Source organism: Synchiropus splendidus, chromosome 12 (genome assembly GCF_027744825.2).
Source record: "Synchiropus splendidus isolate RoL2022-P1 chromosome 12, RoL_Sspl_1.0, whole genome shotgun sequence".
NCBI lineage: Eukaryota > Metazoa > Chordata > Actinopteri > Syngnathiformes > Callionymidae > Synchiropus > Synchiropus splendidus.
Window position 1 is genome coordinate 2,879,211 of NC_071345.1, and position 15,525 is coordinate 2,894,735.

Here is a 15,525-nt window from a genome sequence, read left to right on the forward strand (position 1 = left end):
TAAAATCACAGCTGAACTATTGTTCTGTTGCATACTTCCAACTTGTTTACATGCGTGCACGTGTGTTGGTGAGGCTGACTGATCTTCAGAGCTGGAGTGTGGACGTCCTGCTCTTAGATGAACCTCCGCTGCACCAGTTCTTGGAAGCCCGGGCTGTTTCCCACTTTCTGTTTATGACGTTTCCACCAGAATAGTTGTCCGCATCCGAAGCAGCGATGATCGATGATAAATCAGAAATGTGAGCCGCTATAATCCTGTTACTCGCAGCGGGCCAGCTCTCACCGGCTCTCTGAACCCATTGTTCCTGGTTTCCCTCCAGCAGAGGAGCCTCCCTCTGACCAGTGCTGTGGCCCTGCACTGCCCCCTGTGGTTAGCATAGAGCACGACACCCGAGCGGCTGCTCTATATCACACCTGATCTATAATTTATAGATCTTCCCTCTGCATCCCAACCGGGCTGCTGCCCCCCACCCAGCTGCAGACGCCCGCCCACCTGATCCTCCCTGGTCTCGCCGCAGCACTTTTTGCCAGCGAGGAAACTGCTTGTCACTGAATTGAATTTTAATTGAGTCCTGTACTTCAGTGCCAAGTGAGCGAGAGAGAGAGAGAGAGAGGGGGAGAGCGACTGCACACGCTCTGCTCATTTTCTGCTGATTAAAGATGTGGCTTTAGAAGAAAAAGAAACCAGATCTGCGCTCGCTCTAATGCTCCTCTCCTGCTTCCACCTCCAGACCCTCTACATGTTCCTGGCCCTCGCCATCACCTGCGACGAGTACTTTGTGACGTCGCTGGAGAAGATCTGCGAGGTACTTCACCCGGGCTCTTGAGAGGATCGTGGCCTCGACTATTCATCTGAGTGTTTTTTTTTTTTTTCCCCAGAAACTGGACCTCAGCGAGGACGTTGCCGGCGCCACCTTCATGGCCGCAGGCAGTTCTGCGCCAGAGCTGTTCGCATCAGTCATCGGTACAAACGCGCAGAACCTCCCACACATTTGATCGACCCATCTGAAGTTGAACTTACAATGGTTACTGGGGTCAGGTGGGGATTTGGTCTTCAAAGATCTTCATGGGAGACAGTCCAGATGGTCCATTGCTTTGAGAAGGTTTGGGGTTCAGGGTGGTGACGCACATCAAGCCTGGTCCACAACACCTCTGTGTGTGGCTACCGATGAATTTTGGGGCTCAGTTACTCATCCTGGGAAAACTCTGGGTGCGACTCGCAAACGTGGACAGGCTTTCTTGATGCACTAAGATGGAGGCTTCACCTGGATTCTCTGTCTTTAGACTCCATTTTACCAAGCGGATATGGTGGACTGGAAATTGGTTGGTTGGCTCACCAGATTATCTCGTTCTTTTCAGTTCCAGTTTTTCTAACTCTACACTGGACTTTAAAGGTTTTGTTGCACTCCCATTTACTGTGCTGCAAACGTCCATGTCTGCCACTGACTTCCTTGTTGGCAAAGCTGTTTTGATGTTCAACAGTTTTGACCACTCCAGTTTACCGCAGTGGTCTTTCCATCTGTTTCAGACTCCCTAGTTGAACCAGTCTCTTTGGCCTTGCTGGATTCCAAAGTTCACCTAGTTTAGTCACGTCCTCCCCAACTTCACCAGCTCTTGTGATGTCAAGTCACTTGGGACCTTCCGAGTTTACCAAGACAATGATATATGATATATGTACCAAGAATGCTTCCGACCTCCTGGTTCTCTGTCTATATTTCTGACAATTCGTGCTCTTGACTCTTGATCACTTGACTCAAAACCTAGTCGAGACTGTGACCAGAACACACAGAACCAAGTCCAAGAGCTGACCAAGTCAAAACCAGGACCAAACTGAATAGCGAAGCATAAATCTATGAGTGGAGTTCTTATTTCAAATAAAGCTCTAGTCAGCTGAAATGCTTTCATTGGACCAAACTCTTGGTCTTGATCTCAGGCCCTCAAACAGTCTTGGTCTTCGTGTAGGTGGTTTTGACTTCCACGACAGACGACTGGAAAGCAGCCAACTTCATTTTGATCTTGGTATCACGCTTGACGTTGTCTGTCCATCTCTGACTTTGGTACAGAGGCCTCCCTTTGAGCGGTGTGTTTAAACTGAAGACAACCATGTGTTCCGTCCTCACGCCTCGTGAAACTCAAACCTCCCTAATAATCTGTCTTGTGCCGTGCAGGCGTCTTCATCACACATGGAGATGTGGGAGTGGGCACCATCGTGGGCTCCGCCGTCTTCAACATCCTCTGCATCATCGGAGTGTGTGGGATCTTCGCCGGGCAGGTGTGTGTTTGTGTGTGTGTTTTCCTCTTTATTTTTCGAGTGCAACAAGGAGCTTTCTGCTGGGGGCCAAACCGGACGTCTCTAATGGAGAGTGAGTCGGACCCGGGGCGGAGAGCATTTCACGTCCTCCTTTTGTTGGTGGATTCACTTCCACCTCGAACACGGTGGGTCGCATTGTGCGGCTGCTGAAAAAGAGCACTGTGTGGCCTGTGTGGTCGTAACGTGTGCCGCACAATGCAGGCCGACAACAGCCTTTTTAGTCGTCGTTCATCTAAACGACCGTGACTCCTCTTCAACCCGGTGTACGTGACGAGTCACTCGGGACACTCAAGCTCAAGTGGCCCGTTTCGTAACGAAGCTTTCCAAGCTATGCGACAAATTAGCTTTTTTTCCATCCGTTTACGCTGGTAAACGTTTCCCAGTGGTGCTGACCCATTTCACCGAGTGTCTAATGTTGGTGGGCTTCTCTCAGGTGGTGATGCTGACCTGGTGGGCCGTCTTTCGGGACTCCTTCTACTACATCCTGTCAGTCGTGGCTCTCATTGCAGTAAGTCGCGAGAATGATGAATTATAGTTCCCTAACTAGAGGGCATGAAAGGCTTTTTTTTGGATTTTTTGAGCCTAAAAATATTCTGCATGAACATTTTTTGAGCCTAAAAATATTCTGCATGAACCTCTTGAATAAAAAAAAACATGGACAGCGAAGATTCTTGCAAATTTGGTAATTTATTGAATGAAAAATATTCTTTATGGAATGTATTGGCTAATGCTAAGATGCTAGCTAGTACGTTCAACACCATCTAACTGACTCCTGAACTAAAACATGAACGTGAAAAGGCGTCACCCATGGAAATGTGTGCATCATTTTGTGTCTCATTCGAAGTGCTAACACTCCTTTCTGTTTTGCAGTTCATTTATGATGAAAAGATAGTTTGGTGAGTACGATCTTTATTCCACGGAAGCTCAGAGCTGCCCACAGGGAAAACAGAGTTTTGGATGCGGAACGTGATCCCGACCCCAAAAATATTCCTCCCCCCTGTCTGCTCTGAGCTTCCCTGTTATTATTGCCGGTTGTGTTTTGAAAATTGATGAGTGGTGTTGTCATGTAAAAACATCTAAAACGCGAGTGGAAACGTTTGATATTTCAATTCAAACACCGGGATCCACCGGCTTCCAAACAAATGGGAGAAGACGCTCATTTAATGTGTCGACGTCTGACACATAATTTGAAAGCAGTGATACTTCAGTATTAGTTACAATGTGATTCTGACAAATTGGTGAAACGCTGGCGCCACCTTGTGACGTCACTGGAGGCACCAAACACTGCTGCACTGAAGTGGTGGAAGTAGCAGCAATGTCAGCCAAACATGAGGGATTTGGGATTTGAGGGAACAATTTTTGAGGAAAAAGAGCAGCTTCATGTGAATCAAAGACTTTAGATTCCAACCACGACTCAGACTATTGTGAGAGGATGAAGTGCCTGAACGGATCAGTGACGGACTGCAACACTGAAGGCTAACGTCAAACTCTCTCCAGATGGGTCAGCAGAACAAAACGCGTCATGCGTTTGGGTCAACAGTGCGACTGACTGGGTCGAGCGTTGACGCCTCCTCACCCATGTCTTTGATAGCTTCTCTGCTGTTTTGATAGCTTGATATCTTGCAAGAAGTAGTTTTCCAAACCCGTTTGACGAACACCGTTTCTCCCCTTGAAGCTGAGGAGCTCTTTGACTCGCCTTCTAGTGCTGCGCCCACGGCCTCCACCTCCAGTGACGTCACAAAGACTCCTCTGAATTACATTCGCTTCAAACTACAGCAGATTTAAACTTATTTAGCTTTGCGATTCAGCGGAATCAACTTCAGAGACGATGTATGATCCTTTCTTGCTGCTTATTGATGCAGTGTCCCAGCGGCGTGACACTTGTAGTCGCTGTTATGGGGCGATATGTCTTCATGTCACGGCTTTTCTCAGGCAGGTGTTTGAATGTGGTGGAGGAATAATCCTGCTAAACCTGCTTCTGTTCCTCAGGTGGGAGAGTCTGGTGCTGGTGGTCATGTACGCAGGCTACATCCTGGTCATGAAGTGAGTCTCACTTTTTTTTTTTTATAATCACTGAAAAGAGATGTTTTACTGGTTGAAGAAAGCCTCAGATTATGTCACCATTCAGAGCTCGAGCCAGTGGCTGGTGTCAGAGTCCTAATAACGCTCGCCCGTCCGGCCCTGACTGCAAACACAGCAGGATCTGAGCCACTCTGCCCGAGTGAGATAATATTTGGGATGAATTGTTCCCGGCGTCGGACGGCGTGCAGCTGGTAATCTGCGTGGCACTGAGCAGCGGCTGGGCCTCCCAACCTAAGAGCTTAATCTGGGTCCCTGTGCAGCGGCGGAGAGCTTGGGCTTAACCAGATCACTGTGCTCCTCGCTCATCGGGACTAAAGAACTGCTGTCATGCCTTCCCAAAAATAGCCACTGACCATTTTGGGTCTGTCTCGCCAAATTAGAGCGGATTTTGCTCGGCGTGGGTGGCGAACTGAGCGGACTTTTTAGGGACATGAGATTGATTCGGAGTCGCTGTCTGGCCCAGAACTGCCTCCGGAAGTATTTATAACTTCACAGAAAACGCTGCGTAATCGGAATATATCAAAGCCTTTTGCATCACGGGTCAGACGTTGGTCACTCGACGCAGGTCGTCGGCAACTGTCGGCACAATTATGTAAAAGTCTGAAGCCCAGTATGTTGGAGAAAAACAGGGCGAAATATTCAGGGTTCGGCTTGAATTCAATGTGAATAAAAGGCAAGTTACTGTGGAAGTTTTTCTGATCAAATTTGTTTTAAAAAATCAGGAGCAAGTTTGGTGTTCATTTTATATATATATATATATATATATATATATATATATATATATATATATATATATATATATATATATATATATATATATATATATATTTTTTTTTTTTCTGAGGGTAGAAGTAATTGACCTAAATATAATTGCTAAATTCAAAAGGAAAACATAAAATCATCATATAAAAAATATCAAAACTATTTCTACAAAATTCAGTTTTTTTTATGAAGTATTCCATATGGATATGTGAATATTAATTTGAAAGCATAGTTTGAGCAGGAATATCAAATTTGACTTAAAACAAGCAAATGTATGCCATAGTTAAAATCTAATTCATGTAAAAAAAAAAAGGTTGCTAAACTGAGATTGACTGTCATTATTGACCAAAATGCTTGTAAATAAATGTGTGTACATTAAATAAGTGTATGCATGTATAAAAAAAAGAATCAAATGTTATAGTAATTTAATAAATATAATAATCTATAATGATTTCTACTAAATATAGTCAAGTCAACAGGCAAAGAACAGAACAAATGAATATTAAATTGACTTTTAAAGTTATTTAGTTAAGATAATTTGAATGATGAATTTGATACAAATAAAATATAACAAATATGTGGAATAGTTTAAATATAAGTGACGTGAAAAACTGAATCTGAGATTATGAAATTCAGAATGAATGACATCAGTATGATATAAATTATAAGTAGTTATTACCTCATGTATTTTGAAAAGATTATTTAAGAACAAGAAAGAGATCAGTCCAATTCGATCTATAATTCAGATCAATGTCTCTGAAGCAGCGACTGACATGAACCCGCTCCCTGGTGACTTGCGGCTCACGTGTGGCTCCTGGCTCCCGTGACGTGGCTCCACCGCGCGTCATGTTGAAAGGCAGCAGCAGCAGCAGCGGGTTCATTATAGGTGGAGTGTCTTTACGTAATGGCTGGAGTGTGGCCTGTGGCTGATGAAAGCCGTGCAACAGCCTCTCGGGAGCGCTCCTTTTCACTTGCCCTTATTCACATGATTCAGAAGTGTCTTTAAGTAGCGGGAATGTTTTCTGAATCTAGGCCATGTTATTGTGAGCTGCCTCTATAGTTAAGTGGGTTATTGTTCATCAGGTTTCTCCTTCCTCCAGATTCAACTCCAGCATGCAGAGATTTTTCACCGGCAAGTCGAAAAAGAACGTTGCCAATGGCAACGCGGCGGCCAGCAGTGAGATGGAGGACGGTAATAGTAGTTATGACTATGTTTGGAGTGACGACCCGTCATGGCCGTTGCTGTCCACAGGTGAGGTTAAACCAGACAGGCCGGACGACAGACACTCTCCCTTGATTCTTCTCTCGGGGGCTCCGCCCCCGGCCCCGCTGAACTCGCTTGGTTTGCTGCTTTCTAGCTCAATTTCTGGCCAAATTTCCCGCAAGAAAACCTCAGTCCTTCGTCACAGTTTTGGGTGTCTGACCAAAGAGGAGGCGACGTCCGAGACCAGAGTAGAGACGAGTTTGTGTTCCTCACATCCAGAAATGGATGATAAATGTACAGTGGTACCTGGGGTCTCGGCCACAATCCGTTCCAGACGGCCGTTCAAGAAGCGAATTGTTGGAAATCTGAATGGATTTTTCCCATGACAATGAATGGAAAAAGCAATAATGCGTTCCAAGCCTTAAAATAGTCTTTTGTAGGAGTGAATGTAGAGTGTCTGCTGCAGGTGGCTGTTCCTCTATGTGTGTGGCCGCTGCATGTGGGAGGGGTTGCCGAGTGAGTGACGTCTCTCCAGAAGTGACGAGGTGCCCGGTGCGTGTCCAGCTCTGAATGTGCGCTTCTGTGCAGTTTGGCTGTGACAAAGTCATAAACCAAGTCACACTCTGTCCCAGACTGGCCTCATCCCTGTCCCAGCTCCAGCCCACAACAGGACATCAAACCCTGGAGTGAGCGCTCCAGCACCTCCCCTGTGACACTCTACCACGGTCCAGTGGGAAAGGAAAGGTTTTACACCTCAATATGAAGAAAAAACTGTCAGTAGATGTAGCTAACGGGACACGTCTGCATACAGAGGCTGCGTTATACACAATAACGGATTTCAGCAGCGTATCCTTCTTTAGCATCAACCTTGACTGGCAACTTTTGTGGTGTCGCTGTAAAAATATATCTCCCAGGTTGCCATTGGTCTGGTTGGATCAAACCTTCCTGTCAATTTTGATAAAATTGAAAAGGCCTCTTTATGTGAAAAGATGGTATTTGAAATGTGGATATAAGTCTATCCCTATGGAGAGCCTCCAGTACCACCCATCCTTCATCGTAGCCCATTTCAGAGCCACTGGTTCAGAACTTGTACCCCTAGTTTTCAGTCCAAACAGTAAAGATTGGTTCCTCCCACTGAGGGTGTGGCTCCCCCTGGGGGTCTCTGAGGACCAGACCCCGGCCGAGGTTCCTCTCCGAGCGACTGTGACGCTGGACTGTGTTTCCTTGTCTCTAATTCTAATCCCTTTTTCTGAGTAAGGGTTGTGTGTCGTCGCTTTCTTTCTGCCTCTAATTCCGCTTCTAATCCAACAACCGCCGCAGCGCTGACCGCCCCACTGGCCCGGTGTTGACCCGCCTGTCTGTTTAGCCTTACTAAACTTGCTCTTGCTCATTGTCAACAGTGTTGTGCTGCCGTTTCTGTGCTCTCGCAGAGCTCCCTTTCCTCCTGCCGTCTCTGGGGGGCGCCCGCTCCTGGAGGGGTAATGACTTTGGCTAGCGATGTTTTCGCCTCTCTGTTTACACGTTTCATTCTCTGTGTGGTCCTGCATGCATAATCCATCAAATTAGGACTCATTTCGTCTAATGAATTGATGCTGGGATTCCCTGCAGACCGCGCATTATTCACTGGGTTTATTTCTGTATGAGCTTCCTTGACCTCCGCTCCGCTGTCGTCTCCATTTATTCAGCGGGAAATCCGCTGTAAATACTTCAGACGTGACTTTGACTGTCTTAGATGAGAATATCTGACTCATTCCCGCTGACTATGACCCCCAAAACTGCAATATTAGGGGGAATATTATCAGAAATGTGGGTTATTTGGGCTGCAAAAATGACTGGAAGTCCCTTTGGAAACCCTTCTACAATAAAGGTTTTAAACAACAAAATGTGAAATAACATGAGGGTGGTGTTCAGCGACAGTAAGAGAAAGTAAAACAGAAGGAAGTTTTTGAAGGCATCAAATTTGCCCCAAATGTGTTTTGGCAGCCAAAACTACATTCATGATCAACGCTCAGTTTGAGCCTTATTTTCGTCTCGCTCTGATAAAAAAAAAGTGGTTTTATCCCGTTTCATGATGATGAAAGACACGAATGAAACACTTTTATGTTTTGTTGTTCTTGTTCACATCTCACATCTCGGTGAGCTTCAATGAACTACACTGTCTTTGATTGGCTGTTTTAGAAGCGACACACCGGTCACTGATCTCAGACTCTCTGAATCTTGTGTTTTAAAACCATAATACCTCATAAAATGTCAAAAACAAATCATATATTTATTGATAAAAGTTGTTAATATCGCTGGCATCATGAGAAGAAACAAAGTTACCTGCCAAAGTATATAATTCTAGTTGAATAAATTTGAATAATTATAAACTAGTTATAAATAAGAATTTATTTTAAGCAGAAAAAGCACGAAAAATGCTGAATTCATATTGTCACATTAAGAAAAAATTTAATAACAATGTTCTTAAAGCTTTAAATGTGACCAAAAAGAACCAAAATAATGTCTACAAATGAATGAGATGTTATTCACATTAATATTATGAAGCAGTGGTGGTGATGAAAACGCAACAGTCGATCAGATCGATATGTTGCAGCTAGATAGTATTGTTTTTGGCTGAAACCAGAGGTGAGTCAGCTGCAGCAACAGAAGAAGGCATTTGCGTCTCCATCACTGGCGACTGACTCACTCAAATGGTCCATTCAACACCGTGACTCCTATTTGTGTCGGCAGTGAAGCTTTCGCAGAGCGAGTTATCCTCATGATCACGGACCCTAAAACTTCCACCGTGGTACTAAACATCTTTAGGATTCCGCAGCCATGTTGCCGGGAGCTTTGCCTCCGTGTTTAAAGTCGGGAGATGAAATGTGGGAGCTCGATGCTCCTGAGGGGGGAACTTCAGCGTGAGGGTCTGACTTCCGTCTTGTTTTGCTGCCCGTCTCCAGTCAAGCCCACGAAGGCGTACAGCCGCGGCTCGGTGGTGATGGTGGACGAGATCATGAACGCCAGCCCCTCCAAGTTCCGCTTCCCGGAGGCCGGCCTGCGGGTGATGGTGACCAGCCACTTCGGACCCAAGACCCGCCTGCGCATGGCCAGCCGCCTCATCATCACAGAGGTACGGGGCCGGTGGTCGTCCGGATCGTGTCGACGCGCGAACCTCTCCCTGTTCTCTTTGACTTAGTTTTCTTTTCCTGAAAGCGTCAGAAGTTGGTTCAATCTGCCAACGGCGTGGAGACACAAGTGGTGGACGGGAAGGTGGACATCGAGAACGGCAACGTCCCCGAGGACAAACCCAAGGAGGCGGAGGAGAACGACACCATATCTCCATTCCATATCCCAAGTATGTGAGCTGAGTGCGAGTGGTTTATCCAGGCACGCTGACGCCTGCCTCCGTCTGCAGGTGGCGCTAGCAGCAAGCTGAAGTGGCTGATTTCGTGGCCGCTGCTCCTGCTGCTGTTCCTCACTGTCCCCAACTGTGCCAAACCGCGCTGGGAGAAATTCTTCATGCTGTCCTTCATCCTCTCCACCGTCTGGATCGCTGTCTTCTCCTACCTGATGGTCTGGATGGTGAGTGGAGCGGGCCATAGCTTTCTTCACGGCTGACTTGATGGTTCAAACCTATTGTCTTTTTTTTTTTACCTTCAACTCCCGATATCCACTCGCTTTTATTTAGCTGTTAGCGCCTGAAATTTATTTATGTAAGAGTAAAGTTTTGTCGGGCCAAGCTGTGTTCCAAGTCAAATGCATGCCATTTTCCAGTGGGGACATGTTTGGCATAGCGTTAAGCTAAGGGACGTCTCAGTACGACTCCGATACCGATATTTCAACCTTGAGTATTGGCCGATATGATATGGTGTGAGCAGAAATCTTACTTTTTCGATGTTAGAAACCACTTGATCTGGAGTGGAGTTCCTAGATAGAGAGACCTTTACAATATGGTTTCATCCGGGGACTGAGCCCACCGGAGGAACAAAGCTGGCCGGGTCTGCTGGACCTGCTGTGCTCTGGAGTCGTTCGCTCCGTCCTCTCTCTGACTCTCTGTCTGCGCTCAGGTGACCATCATCGGATACACTCTGGGAATCCCTGATGTCATCATGGGCATCACGTTCCTGGCGGCCGGCACCAGCGTCCCAGACTGCATCGCCAGTCTCATCGTGGCCCGACAAGGTAGAGCAGAACCTAATTAACATTTGAATTAGAGTAGGCTTGTTCATGTAATTAAAGAAATGTCGTGTGTGTTTAAAATTCACGTCTATTCTTCGACCCCTTATCTTTTGCCGGGTCATTGGAAGCACGTGAGCAACTTTGGGTTTGGGTCGACTAAGGGCAGAGTATATGTGAGAAACAGTTCAGGCTTCATGCCAAAAAGAGCATCACAGATGCAGTGTTTGCTTTGAGGATGTTCATGGAGAAGAACAGAGAAGGTCAGAAGGAGCTCCATTGTGTCTTTGTGGACCTGGAGGAAGCTACGACAGAGTGCGGTACTGTATGAGGAAGTCTGGAGTGGCAGAGAAGTATGTTGCAGTGTAGGAGGCAGGACATGTGTGGCAGGTGTAAGACAGTGGTGAGGTGGGCTGCAGGTGGAACACAGGAGGTCAAGGTGGAGGTGGGACTGCACCAAGGCTCAGATCTGAGCCCCTTCTTTTGCCTTAGAAAGGAGAGGCATGAAAGTTAGCGGCAGTAAGACGGAATCCATGTGTGTGAATGAGAGGGAGCCAAGTGGACAGGTGAAGTTACAGGATGATAAACAGATGATAGGACAGATAAAGAAGGTGGGGGTTTGACATACTGAGGCTCAACTGTCCAGGGCCATGGAGAGTGTGAGAAAGAGGTGAAGAAGCAGGTGCAGGCAGGATGGAATCATTGGAGAAAAGTGTCAGGTGTGATGTGTGACCAAAGGGTGTCAGCAAGGATGAAAGTGTCCAAAAGGGTGGTGAGGCCAGCAACGTTGTATGGTTTGGAAACAGTGGCACTGAGGAAAAGACAGGAGGCAGAGCTGGAGGTAGCAGAGATGAAGATGCTGAGCTTCTCTCTGGGAGTGAACAGGATGATGATAGGATCAGAGGGACAGCACATGTGCTCAGGTGTTTAGGAGACCAAGTCAGAGAGGCTCGATGGAGATGGTTTGGACATGTACAGAGGAGAGAGAGAGAGCCAGTACATTGGTAGATGAAGATGTTGAGGTTGGAACTGCCAGGCAGAAGGTGGAGAGGAAGGCCAAAGAGGGGATTAATGGAGGTGGTGAAGGAGGACATGAGGTTTGTAGGTTTGAGAGAAGAGGAAGCAGAGGACAGATGGAGGAGGATGATCCACTGTGGCCACCACTGAAGGGAGAAACCGAGGGGAAAGAAGAAGACTGCCCTCTGAAGACAGACACTGTTTCAACAAGCCTCATCACTAGCTCTGACAACCCTGAGAGACTCGCAGCGGAGCTGCTTCAAGGTTGTCAGAGCGGCCGATGGTCTCATCAGTGTTGCCTTTCTTCCAGGCTTGGGCGACATGGCCGTGTCCAACACCATCGGCAGCAACGTCTTCGATATCCTGGTGGGTCTGGGGGTCCCCTGGGCCATACAGACCATGTGCGTCAGCTACGGCTCCGAGGTAACACTCGCCGGCGTCACAGCTGAGACGCTGTTGCTGAGCGCTGAAGTCTCCGCTGTGCTTCTGCAGGTGATGATCAACAGCCGGGGACTCGTGTACTCGGTGGTGCTCCTGCTGGGCTCCGTGGCTCTCACCGTGAGTTTGTGACATCACAGCTTCTCTTGAATCACTGAATACATGTCACCTCTGGGAGCCACCCTCTGAAAACACAGTGCAACTAGAGAACAGAATGAAAAGTCACACACAATGACAGCAGATGAAACAAGCAGTAAACACAGTTATCGATGAATAAAATCCATGTAGCGTGAACAGAGGCACAACATTGATCCGGACCACACATGAAACACATGAGCACATTAGAATTGACCATCTGTTTTGACCTGGCTCACGCGGTTTGACTGGACACGTGGCTGGTCATGTGACCCGCCTCCTCTCCGCGGCAGGTTTTGGGCATCCACCTGAACAAGTGGAGGCTGGACGTGAAGCTGGGCGTCTACGTGCTGGTGCTCTACGCCGTCTTCCTCTGCTTCTCCGTCATGATCGAGTACAACGTCTTCACCTTCGTCAACCTGCCCATGTGCATCGAGGAGTAGAGCTCCAGAACCAAAAGGTCCTCTGGATCCGACCGGACCTAGCTGCAGACCCTGCTTCCCCCCCGCCCCTCCCGGCCCCGCCCTCTTCTCAGTTCCGGCCGGCGGCTCCAGGAGCGCTGGGCCCCGCGTCTCTGATCTGTCACACGGTGCTGGTCCCGTCTGCTCAGATGTTTGGGGGTCACTGCAGCCAAGATGTTTCTCTTCCCATCTCGCATGCCTTTAGATGTCGGGACTCTCCGGAAGCTCCCGCTTTTGATTGTCGGTGTTTTCAGTGTGTCACGTTGTAGATTTATCCGCGCACCATTCCAAAGCAAACCAGTGTAGAGATTAAAAAAACAAAAACGACAAAAAAGCCAAAACCATTCCTGCACTCCTGTCCCTGGAATACGCCCCCTGGAGGAGGGCCACGTCCACGGCAGCTCCCCTTCTCCCGGCATGGAACACAGGTTTCTCTCATCTGCTTGAACCTTTTCTCAAGGTTTTTGGTCAGGATGTACAAAAGGGTGCGAAGCGTCCGCAGCCCTGCACAACGTCTGCCCTTCTTTTCTATCTCCTCGGGAGGTTTTTGTCTACGGAACAGCTTGTTGCAAAAATATCGCCTGTTTTTCACTGGAATTGCACACGGGACTCTTTGCTTTGTGCTGTAAGGAGATTTTTAAGAAGCTGGTGGTGGTCGACTCGACTCCAGCTTTCTTTTTTTTTTTTGTTTTCGGTCGTTTTGGTTTGACTTTTCCAACTGCACAAGTGGGGCGACCGGCTCGACATCGGAACCGTCGCCAGCAGCAGCAGCAGCAGCAGCAGCACAGAGGTGGACGATTGAAAACAAACTGCGTCGGAAGTTTATGTGGTGGACCGTCAACCTCAGCTATCAGGGAAACTTTGGAGAAGTCCAGGAGGTCGTGCCGCTCTTGATTTAATGTAGATAATGCACTTTAACAGCCGTCCTGTCATTCTCAATCGACTAGTGCTTCCTTCTCTGCAAGTGTGTGTGTGTGTGTGTGTGTGAGTGTGAGTGCGAGCGTGTGTGAGTGTGTGTGGGCCCTTGCTAGGATCCTCACTCTGGGCTCACACCGACCCATCAAGAAAAAAAACAAAAGACACCATGAGCACACCCCCCGCCTCTGTCTGCAGTGCATGCTGGGATGTTCTTTTGAAAATTAAAAATGGCTGAAGGTTTCTGGGCGTCGCCACTTTTTCGTCTTTTTTTTTTTCTTCCAAAAATAGGCAGCTACACTGCAACTTTTACAAAAGTGTTTAGGTGTTGAAAATATTCGCCGGCGCTCCGAGCAGCAGGCGCTTGTATATGCAATCTCAATGTGACGTGACCAGACCCCCGCCAGGGCGGCGCCATGACACGGTGGGGAGGGGTCCGGTGGATGATGTCGTTGGTTTGTCTAGTGATGTGTGAGCTCACAGGTGTGCGTGAGAGAGTGTGTGTGTGTGAGAGACAGCTGAGCCAAAGCATGGACTTTTTCCGGCTACTTCACCCTCTCCTCCTTTTTTTTTTTTCTTTGCCGAAGCGCCCCCTGCTGCACGGGGGCGTTACGTCACCCTGACTGAAGCAGCATGGACGCCGCTCTTCAGATTTGATTTCCTCCAGCTGCTACGTCATGTGACGGGAGGAGGCCACACAGACCCCCCCCCCCCACGTACAAACTGGACCTACTTTGTTCTGGGACTGCAGCATGTGCAGATCTGGTTGATTCACATCTGTGTGGACTTTTATTGTTCGTCCTCAGCCGCCGCCGCCGCCGACTTGAATCTTTTGTCCAGGTCTCTTGTTTTCCAGAGGTGCGAGGGTGATCACGGTCATATCGGCAGGTTGTCTGTCTGCGGGGGGCGGGGGTGTACAAAACAAGCGCACACAAACACGAGAGGAGCGCGTGTGTTTTCTCGACTGAATGCGACCCGATGCACTGTGAGCTCAATGTGACGTGGGAGTCGTTTGTCGAATCATAAACAAAAATATCTAAATATATATATATATTTAATGTAAAGTTAGTTCCTATCAAACATTACTGAGGACATCTGTATAACTTATATGAATGTATTGTCTTGCTATACTGGACATATCCAACCAATGCATTTTACTGTAAAGCAATAATGTGAAGGATAAAAAAATAAAATGGCAAAATAGTTCCTGTACGTTTGTCTCCACCACTTCCTGGACTGTTTGTGAAATACATGGATTAAATGAAGCCATTTGTACACGTATCTGCTGGTGGGCTGCGTTTCTTCTCTGCGTGTCCTCCTCCTGCAGCAGCCCTTCCCAAGTTGGTGTCTGTGAGGGATTGTCGCCGTGGTAACCAGAAGCTGTGAAGAGTTGGAGAGCTTGTTGAGGGGAAGCTGCTCGCCTGCGTGAAGGAATGAGCTTGGACTGAGATGCTTTTTGACTCCACCCACTGTCTTCAGAGGGGAGATTTGGCCACGCCTGCATGGCGCCAACCTCACCTCTCATTCCCTCAGGAAGCGGTGTAGGAGCTAAGTCTGGCCATCGAGTGGCACTGTCCCGCCAACTCTTCCTTGGGCGAATCATTGGTGGAGTCTGAACGTGTAGGGGCCGCTCACATTATGGTGAGGACCGAGGTGACAGGCAGCCTCGCAGCCGGAACCATCCGACCCTGAACACGGGCGGATTTTATCGTAGCCATGGACGGCAGCCCAAGTCCGATTCACTCCCCCCTGAACCCTCAACAACTACCACTTCACAGCTCACCCATTTCTTTCAGTACTCCCTCTGGCCAGCTGGGGGCAGTATGCGCATTTCTGTCATTTGAGAGCATCTGATTCTTCAGCAAAGAAGACATCTGTAGCGAGTCTGTTTGGGAGAAACTCCTTCAAACCCTGTTGATGCAGCTGTGAGCCTCAGTGTCACCGACACAACACCGGTCCCTCGGGCGAGTTTGGCCCTAAACCCTCCTCTGTACACTGATAAAAAATATCGAGCCTGATCTACGTAAAAAAGTTCACTTGCCT

General features: G+C 47.9%; 1 protein-coding gene across 4 annotated transcripts in view; it reads left to right on the forward strand.

Moving 5' to 3' along the window:
• Nucleotides 1–14,779, forward strand: part of slc24a4b (solute carrier family 24 member 4b) — a 45,989-nt gene extending 31,210 nt beyond the window's left edge. For 2 of the 4 annotated variants that reach the window (XM_053880359.1, XM_053880362.1), the window contains 14 exons: nt 731–805; nt 879–963; nt 2,168–2,271; nt 2,744–2,818; nt 3,181–3,206; nt 4,300–4,353; nt 6,255–6,406; nt 9,301–9,470; nt 9,554–9,695; nt 9,756–9,922; nt 10,408–10,522; nt 11,844–11,956; nt 12,026–12,091; nt 12,400–14,779. In XM_053880359.1, coding sequence (XP_053736334.1) covers nt 731–805; nt 879–963; nt 2,168–2,271; nt 2,744–2,818; nt 3,181–3,206; nt 4,300–4,353; nt 6,255–6,406; nt 9,301–9,470; nt 9,554–9,695; nt 9,756–9,922; nt 10,408–10,522; nt 11,844–11,956; nt 12,026–12,091; nt 12,400–12,549 — 1,494 coding nt within the window. In that variant the 3' untranslated portion in view covers nt 12,550–14,779. The remainder of the gene's footprint in view (nt 1–730; nt 806–878; nt 964–2,167; nt 2,272–2,743; nt 2,819–3,180; nt 3,207–4,299; nt 4,354–6,254; nt 6,407–9,300; nt 9,471–9,553; nt 9,696–9,755; nt 9,923–10,407; nt 10,523–11,843; nt 11,957–12,025; nt 12,092–12,399) is intronic. The other 2 variants (XM_053880360.1, XM_053880361.1) reach the window with 2 other exon arrangements.
• The last annotated feature ends 746 nt before the right edge of the window (nt 14,780–15,525 follow it).